The 9,289-nt window shown below is 35.1% G+C and overlaps 2 protein-coding genes across 4 annotated transcripts; one reads left to right on the forward strand and one right to left on the reverse strand.

Annotated features, from left to right (window-relative positions):
* Nucleotides 1-149: 149 nt before the first annotated feature.
* LOC144850588 (protein AAR2 homolog) lies at nucleotides 150-2,010 on the reverse strand. Of its 3 annotated transcripts, none has more exons than XM_078707903.1 (2): nucleotides 1,937-2,010; nucleotides 150-1,404 (listed from the first exon to the last, which is right to left on the reverse strand). In XM_078707903.1, the coding sequence occupies exon 2, from the start codon at nucleotides 1,387-1,389 to the stop codon at nucleotides 280-282; it is 1,110 nt and encodes a 369-aa protein (XP_078564029.1). In that variant the 5' UTR covers nucleotides 1,390-1,404; nucleotides 1,937-2,010; the 3' UTR covers nucleotides 150-279. The 3 variants fall into 3 exon arrangements, with proteins under 3 accessions (XP_078564029.1, XP_078564028.1, XP_078564030.1); XM_078707902.1 differs by having other exon boundaries at nucleotides 1,933-2,008; XM_078707904.1 differs by having other exon boundaries at nucleotides 1,966-1,987.
* Nucleotides 2,011-2,820: 810 nt separating this feature from the next.
* LOC144849694 (uncharacterized) lies at nucleotides 2,821-9,162 on the forward strand. The gene is made up of 6 exons (XM_078706704.1): nucleotides 2,821-3,121; nucleotides 6,167-6,511; nucleotides 6,804-6,935; nucleotides 7,075-7,102; nucleotides 7,219-7,351; nucleotides 7,489-9,162. Exons 1-6 carry the CDS (start codon nucleotides 3,049-3,051, stop codon nucleotides 7,750-7,752), a joined length of 975 nt encoding a protein of 324 aa, XP_078562830.1. The 5' UTR covers nucleotides 2,821-3,048; the 3' UTR covers nucleotides 7,753-9,162.
* Nucleotides 9,163-9,289: the final 127 nt, after the last annotated feature.

A 9,289-nucleotide genomic window follows, 5' to 3' on the forward strand; every position in this document is an offset into this window, starting at 1 on the left:
GATATGCCCACATATGGTAGTGATATGATCATGTCCATATATGGGCACATCACATTTTTTTGTCACATAAGTTTGATAGTGTAGACAGAGCCTTAGGCATCAAGTTAGCAAATATCAATTACTTTATACATAACACAAACATGTTTATTAAAATATTTCAATTTTTATTGAGAGAGGTAAAATCATTTTAGTTGATAAAATGCTTCAATTAAGATTCGTCATGTGGTTGTCGTGAACACAAATTAAAACATTAATGACTTATTGAATAAAACATTAATTTTAATTACATTCTACCATTACAGGTGCTTCATCCTCAGGTTCTACATCAAAATCCCATTTGAATCGCTTCGTTAAATTTGCTTTAAACTTTCTCGCTTTTTCAGTCAATCCGGTTGACATGTTGTTTCCGTCTTCAATATTAGAAAACAATCTTTGTAAAGTGACTGTAAGAAAGTTGCTACGGGATACGATATCTACAAAAAAGTCTGTTGGAATTTCCTTCAATTGAAAATGAAGTACAGAAATAAAATCTTCAAATAGTTTCTGTTGATTTGTCATGGCTTCTTCTGATGTACACATGATGTGAATCAAATTCTTCCATTGCTCAAAAGCATCGTAAACATGACCAACAATAAAACATATAAACACAAACTGTATTTCTGAGAGAACACTTGTCATGTGACCAATGTAGTTCAATGACACTAACATCTCCAAGCGATAGCTAGAATCCATACCATATTTGGTCACTTGATTAGGTGTGGCATTTGGTGGGTGTGTTTCTTTCGGTATTTTACTGAAGTTTATCTCGGTCCCAGGTTTGCAATGCATCTTGGGAAGGTTGTCATCCGCCGGTTGCTGACTCCTGAGGGAAGCTCTTTGTTCGGTCGTCTTGGTCGGAGCATCTGGTACGAGTTGAGAAGCTGAAGCAATTACTCCACTTTCAGGTTTCAGTCGGTTCACAACATCCTCCGATACGTAGTTCGTAAGTGAAACCCATTTTTTCAAAGATTTGTAAGGATATGGTGCAAGATTTTTATCTAAATTTCGTAAATCCATTTTAATTCTTTCAACTTCTTCAACGCTTACAGTCTCATTACTTATTTCCTCGTTTTGTTTATCCCACTTTTTTACCAGGACTTCTCTCCCTTTAAAATAGTGAAAGAATCCTGTCCGTGGACCAGTTCCGTAACAACTTGTAGCACTGTAGTGGACAAAGTGAATTCCTGGTGGAATCATCTTGACTCCCTTGAATTTTTCAGCTACATTCCAAATGTTATAGTCGATTCCAAATTCGGTTCCAACAGGGACATCAAAAAATACGAAAGTGGCACCCTCTTCAAACAGATGACGAGCTGTATCTTGGTCCATTTCTTCACTCTGAGTGGTCATTTTTGTAAATAAATTCTGCAAAAGGAAATTTTAAACTTAAAAACACAAAATACAAATTCATTTCTTTATTACAACAACATCAAAATTGTCTATCTACACTAGTCTACAGCTACTAATTAAGATTAATATTAATATTTTTTTCAATTGATGGTGCAACTAGCTAGGATAGATACTGTGCATGATGTGTATATTTTTTTTATCAGGGCCAGTCATCCTGCCTAAATACGATGGGCCGGCGCGAATGGCATACTACTACTAGGTAGCCTATAATACTATTAGTAATAATAATAGTTTGGCCAAGCAAGGGCCAACTAGGCTAGGCCTCACTCAGTCAGGCCTAGGCCTCTAGGCCTAGTTAGTAGTAGTTGGCCCATGCCTTGGCCTAGCCTAGGTAGGCTAGGTCTAGATTATAGATACTTTTATAGGGTCTAACTAGTTATGACTAGACTTTTCAAACAACTGTAATGTACTATACTAGTAAATTACTAGTCTATGAATGCAGCAATATTAAACATTTAAGGTATCGATTGGCCATTTACTTACTTACACTATTTATTGAAAATGAAATCTTCTCACCACTTACTCCACACACACCGTATACGTTCTTTCATCGTTTTTCTTCTTTCACATGTTCACACACAAAAAAATAGATGTTTATAAATAGATTGTCGCCCTCTATAATATTACGCCTGCGAAACAGCAGCGCACAACAACCACGTATTTAAAAAAGAATTATTTTTAAGGATAAACAAATTAATAAAACAATTAATTTTACTAAAGTAGTACTACTAATACTACTGTAAATCAATATCTTACTGAAATACGACCAGCAACAAACATTATGACTCTATGAGCTCGCGACTGCTACTCCTCACTGGTACGGTATGAGTCAGTAGGAACAACGCGACACGGCAGTCAGGTACTTTGGTGCGTGCGTGTTATTTCTGATAATTCGATTTATCCATAATTATTATAATGATTTTAGACGAACCACATTTATTCAATAATACTATATAGATTTGTTTTGCCGAAAAACGAATATTTCAAAAAATCGTCTCTAGCTAAAATCACATGTTGTGTTCATATGGTTCTGATAAATTTATTTAATAATAATAATACAATGTTAAATCGGACTACATTTATATTCAATTACATAATTACAAAACGGAATGGTGTGGATCCTGGATCGATATCATACTTTTCACGCACATAACAACACAAAACGTATAAAACGTCTCTACGTACACTTTGTGTTGTTGGTTCTTTTATTTGATAATAACTATAAACATTTTAAACAGACCATAAATATTCAATTCATAGATATTTTTTGCAAAATTGATGATCCCTCAAGGTATAGTTAAGCCCTACCTGAAGTCTAAACGCGATTGTCTGAGTTCAGTCGTGCGGAACGTTTCAGAAGATTAATTTGTAGTAGCGTAGGAAGGTAAACCACCACCACAAACATCGGTTAGTGTACAATTGTGATCGCGCTTGGAATGCATGACAAGAAAGCAATCTGTACAAAATGAAAGCTTAAGACTTGGATTAATTACACCAGCAGCGCCATGATTGTTGTAATATTCGTTTATACCAGTCAGCTTCCGGCTCTACCTAAGTAAATGCTTAAATGTCTCGTTAGCACACAAGGCACGGATCAATATGAAGACATATAGTGGAGTTCTACCACTACTATCTATTCATATTGTATTGTATATCATTCAACCAATATCAGGTAAGAGGTCCTACAATATATTGTACTATTCAATAATTAGTATATTACAGTAAAGGCCTGTATTAAAGTAGGCCTAAAAGAACAGATAAATTGTTCGGGTCACTGTGTTTTCAATACGGTAATACCAATTTCTATAAATAAAATGATTCATCACTGTATATATAATAGACCTACAAAAACATCACGTTATTCGCTGAACTGTTCAAAAGATGGTATTATACAAAACTGCCTTTGAATTTGTATTTAAGATGTGCTATATATTATTATTATTAAATAACACCTTTAATAGTACTGTACATTCATTCCCAGTGTTCATATTTGCCATTGATATTAGCTGTGGAGTTCTTGAGAACTCCTCCCTGCTGTGGGCGGGGTCAATGAACAGTCAGGGACGTAAATGTAGACCAGGTCACCATAATTAACAAGGAGAGGCTTATTAAAGAAATACAGACATATGGTCGGTGTCTTAGGACAATTTTACCTCAAGTTTATCACTTTCGGACATTCTTGCGCCTATTTTCGGACATTCCCTTTACATTACAGTAATGACCGTCACAATGGCAGATAATTGTATTTATTTTTAATAAGTTGGAAATAATTAATGGATATTATCATACCTCCTTGGGAAGACTGTGTCATCAGAGTTTGATGTACCGACTCACCAGACAATAATTTGTTTTTCACACGATTCGTTCTTTGTCGAATTTAATGCTATATGGTTGAATTGCGCCATAAAGAATATACAAAATCATAGATCGTTATCCGATTTACATATTTTCAAAACTTAATAATAGCAACAAATGAGTTTTTGTACTTTTCTGTGGGGAAATATAAATGAATGTCTATCTTTTCAGATTCAAGGCCGCGTTCACATTGTGTATTTCGTTTTACACTTCGCGCGCGCGCATGTTGCACCAGGGCGTCCAATGCAAAATAGCACAGGAGGCGCGGTCTAGTCATGAAAAATCAGCGATACACCCTTCTTTGTTTTGTCATTGTTGTTGTACCACCAGCTAGCCAGACACTAAACCATAGCACAATGCATGCCCCATGCATCTATTTATATTTCACGTTAAACAATAATACACAAATTCCTCTTTAGTTGAAAATGATGTGATTGTTGTACATTAAAGTTTATATATTTTACCTTACAAATAATATACAATTTAGGTTTGTTGCTCATTAAATCACTACAGGGGGTCTACTCTGGATGTCACACTGAAAATGGAACATTTATCCCCAATAATAATGTTCCAAGAACCGTTATACCAGGGAAGAGTACTTTTCCCTGGTTATACATTGTTTGGCAAAAACAACATTTCAAAGTTGGTTGAACCGTGTTGAATACCAGGAAGTTGAAATACTACCAAACACATTAAAATACATATTCGACAAAAGTAACCTTGGCTATACTTAGAGTTAATTGTCCGACTTAAAATCAATGCTATTTATTTCTGAAAGTGCTCTGTCAAAACCTTTTACACGCTACATTAATACGATGACCTGTCTGTGTGCGCTTCACACGATGACTTCCCTAAGAAACAACAATATTGTATCAAATCTTCTTTGGCAGTATAATACTGTACACATATTATTTATATTATTATTATGTTATTGTATAACATCATTAGGACATACTAAGTCACATTGATGTACCAATTGATAGAATATAACAAAAATCAACAACTAAACGTTAGCGTATCAGAGTGATGACAGCGTGTTAGGCACGCACGGTCCAATAGTGCCTGCCCACCGGCCGCGCGCCATACTAATGTCGACTTCTTTTGAATTTGAGTATGGTAGGCCTAGCCTTCCTAGCTTAAAAATGAGATAAAACCATTTAACTTACCGTCTTAAAATAAGACCTCGTTGATCACAAAGTTGAGTAACACTCGTCACTAATATCATATAATTAAATTAATTACTATTTACTATTCATTTTGGAAGTTAAAATGGTCCAAGAAATCCAACCGCCATGCCGTGTGTAGTCTAAGTGCGCGCCGTCTTACGGTTGTAAGCACCATTCTGATTGGTCGGAAGTAACCTAGAGATCGTCTGCAAATGAGCACCAATGAAAGTCACACAAACATATCACGTGTTATTAATATACTGACATAAATTAGCAAATATTATGAATAATAATTAATATATAATAATATTACTTAATTTTTATGATTGTTGTTTTTAAATTGAAGACTCTGAATTTAAGTTACAAGGGCTATATTTATTGTTTATACTGAGTATGTCGATACGATTTGATTTTGAACTAATCGAATCTAAGGTCAAGGTTCACAAATTAAGGAACTTTGTATTTAAATAAACAATAGAATGTTCTTTTATTCATTATTAGTATAAAGAATACTTGTTGGTTTTCGAGAAGGATAATTTATTTTCAGTTCTGTAAGTCGACTTTGTGCATCGTCATCGATTCATGACTTCATTGTTATTCCAAGGCTGTTATGCTGTTATTGATGGCTCGACTACATTCATCATTGTTATTTATCGTCTGACTGTTGTTAACTGTTGGATACGTGCAATGCATGATTTATAGCTATAGCCTAATCATACATTCATAAAACATTAAAAAAATGTTTTGATGCAAAAGCGATTTCCAATAATGTGTGGGGTGTCATGTGATTCGCGCCTTAAGGAGTTTACTAATATCAATGCGCGTCATAAGAAAACATTTGTCGTAGTACATAGGCTAGCCTACAAATACATACGCTGCAACAAAATTAATATTGTAGGTAAACAGGTTATGTTATAAACAATAAATCATGAACAATACCGTCGTCATATTGATACTTTGATGACACTTTTCCCGGAGGTTCGTGGCCTATTTGTTATTACGCCAACTAAAGGTTAAACGTTGACGCAAGGTTCTTGACTTTTAGGCACTACCCGGAATCTTTGCTGTTGGTTCTTTATGGTCCGTGTCAACTAATTTATTCACTATCTTGGGAAATCTATTTAGGCTAGTTGATGATTTTACCTGAAGTGTTTATATTGTATGTTTATATTATGTTTTTTTTCTCTCTTCGACAGTTGCTCCCCAGTCGATCTCCGTAACGACTCCGACTTTTACGACAGCGACCGTTCGAGAAACGGTCTCCCTGGAGTGCTCGTATGAATCAACTACAACGCCACAAGATGTCTTCATCTATTGGTCGAAAGTAAATTCGAAAGGAAGCGATCTAATTCTTGAAATAAACTATGCGTATTCGTCAGTTTCTGAGCCATATAAGGATCGTTTTAAACGTCACGGGGCTAGTAATAATTTACAGATCAAAGATGTAAATTTAGAGGATGCTGGAATTTACACGTGTAATGTGACAATTAGGGAATTGGTCCACAAATCAAGTACATCTAATGTTGAATTAGTAGTGAACGGTACGTGAAGTTAAGTTTGGTTCTCACTTGTACACAACGCAATGGGTGTACGCGCAATGCAGCGTACGCGCAACGCAAGTTGGATGACCAATCACAATCGACAAAAGATTCATCGCGTTGTGATTGGTCAAATGTTTTACGTCACGCTTATTACGTCCTTGGCGTTCCAGTGATTACTTATTTATTTATTGTTTATAAATAAATATCATTGAATCATTTATGGTGAGGTGGTACATACTTATTATTTTCCATTTTATTTTCCACCTTCTCAACAATCTTTGTTTGATTTCAGATGATAGTACAAATACAGCTCTTATTGTTGTGCTGTTAGTCCTCGCCTTCTTCATTGTGGTCGCTTTGGTGATTTTTCTTTTTTACATTTCAAGAAAGAAAAGAAGAAGTAAAGGTTCTAGCGTTACTGACGGTAGGTTTCAATTTATCTTTGAAGAAATGTGACATTGCGTGAGAGTGTACAGAATAATGAAGTACCATAAACAATAGTCAATTAAAGCATCTATTTAAATTTGTGGAGTTTAAATGAGTTTGTTTCCTCTTTCATTTAGGTGTATCATGCGATAGCGTAGAAGAGAAGTAAGTATTGTTTTTATTCAATTGAAATAATCAAAATTATTTTTTTTCCAAATCAAATAAATGCATTCATTCAGGCGTTTTAAAAGTGATAAAATAATTGGTATTTTTCATCTTAGGGGATTAAATAAGAAATTTATGTGGAACGACGTGTCATTAGATACTGGTAATCAGCCTCCCGATCCGGTGGTGCCTTCGCCTCCCAGCCCTGCAGAAGATAACAGTTCGGTTACCAGTTATCCTTGTTCTACGGTAAGCTTGTGCTTAAAATGCCACAGTGGTATCTTATTTGATTATTACATACAGACTATATCTTTGATTATTATCAATAAAATTTAAATTTGCTTAACAATTTACTTATATCTATCTCTTCATTCATCTTTCCATAGGCGTTTACTGAAAGATCTGTGAGTGATATTTGGTCGTTTTTTAGTGGTGACGATCGAGGAAGTATAGCATACCCGCCAGCCACGCCTCTCAACAGGACATTTGAACGCGGGAGTATCGCGTACCCGTCTCCTACGCAACTTAGCGGAACATTCGATTGGGGGTTTATGGGACATCCTTCTGGTCGAAGGAAGGCTAACAATAATGACAGCAGAAGTCAAAGGAAAATCGAAACAAAAGAATCGAATCCAACTACAAAGCAATAATAATGAAGAATTTTACGGCTTGCCATGATCAAACTATTTTGACAAAAAATGTGATGTGCCACAAATATGGTAGTGATATGCCCAAATATGGGGGCATGGTATGACATCATTTCCATATATGGGCACATCACATTTTTGTCACATAAAGTTTGATAGTGTAGACAGAGCTTTACAGCTTGCCATGATCAAACAGTATAGACTATTTTATATACAAAATGGACGATACACAAACTACCTCAAATGTATCTATATATTGCCTTTGAACTATGTCCACACTACCCGGTGAATTCATGAAATGTGAGTGGTATAAATAATCCGGTTCAAACAAGGTGTGAACATAACTTCAGAGCCATCCTTGTCTTGTAAACATGAAATGACGTAATAGAGTCCTCCGCGGTAACATTGAATGTGACGTACGAAGGTGTATCAACGGAAGTTTAGACCTCAGTAAAGCAAGACCTCAGTAAAGCTTGGTTCCCACTAGAGACGCAACTTAAGTTTTTTTTTTGTTTTTTTTTTTCACCATATTTAATGAGAGTGATACATCCAGCTATTGCTGATCATTAGGGACACTCAGAGGTTCACAAGACAAACATATACACAAGATGCTATACATAAACAAAGTCGTATTACAAGTCTTTGGGAGTGGAGTAATTTGGTCCTTAGAAAAAATCCTGACATGTGACAGGACCCTTGGAGTGGTAGCCAAGCATCATAACCACCAAGCCACAACTCCACTGGTTATTTGACCATTCAGTTGCTTGTCATTGATTGGTCAAATGTCCTTGCGTTGCGTCCTAGTGGGAAACAAGCTTAACATGGACGGACCAGGGAAGAGTTAATTTAACTCTTCCCTGGACGGACAAACTTTATTAAAATGGAAGCCAATAGATTAGGTTGTGAGAACGTAACAAAATATAAATGAGGAGTTCGGATGGGATGTATCAGTAAAGATACTGTGTTAAGAACTAGTAAAAAAAAGTGCCTTATAAGTACATACAGTACCAGATTTTTGAATTGTTAATTTTTATATGGTATCTACTTATTTTCCACCATTACAGCACTGTCTATTGCACCGACTACTGTGCCTTAAACATGAACAAGTTTTGTATTAAGCCACGGAAGGGTGGCTATTTGTCCTTAAGATAGGATTGTATTTTTTGTATTATTTGATGATTTATATTTTAAACTGCTGTAAATAGCACAAAGCAATACAATTTGACGTTAAGTTTATCAAAATGTATTTTTCGTGTTCGTAGACTACAAAAGCCTTGATTTTGTTATATTATGCAAACCTTGTTTTAAATTAAATTTATCAGAATATTCAATACAACTGTATAGCACAACACACTGTAAATATTGTATTTTTTAAACGATGCATTTGGGTATTAAAATGTCTATTTATGAGTATGATTATTTTTATAGTTTTTGTTTAATCAACATCTGTAAAATAACACATGTTAACCAACAATACACAACACAACACGTTGACGTATGACATCAATACACATTCTATCTGCATTTTATTTTACATTTT

The sequence above is a fragment of the Antedon bifida genome, chromosome 8 (assembly GCF_963402885.1).
Source record: "Antedon bifida chromosome 8, ecAntBifi1.1, whole genome shotgun sequence".
Classification (NCBI taxonomy): domain Eukaryota; kingdom Metazoa; phylum Echinodermata; class Crinoidea; order Comatulida; family Antedonidae; genus Antedon; species Antedon bifida.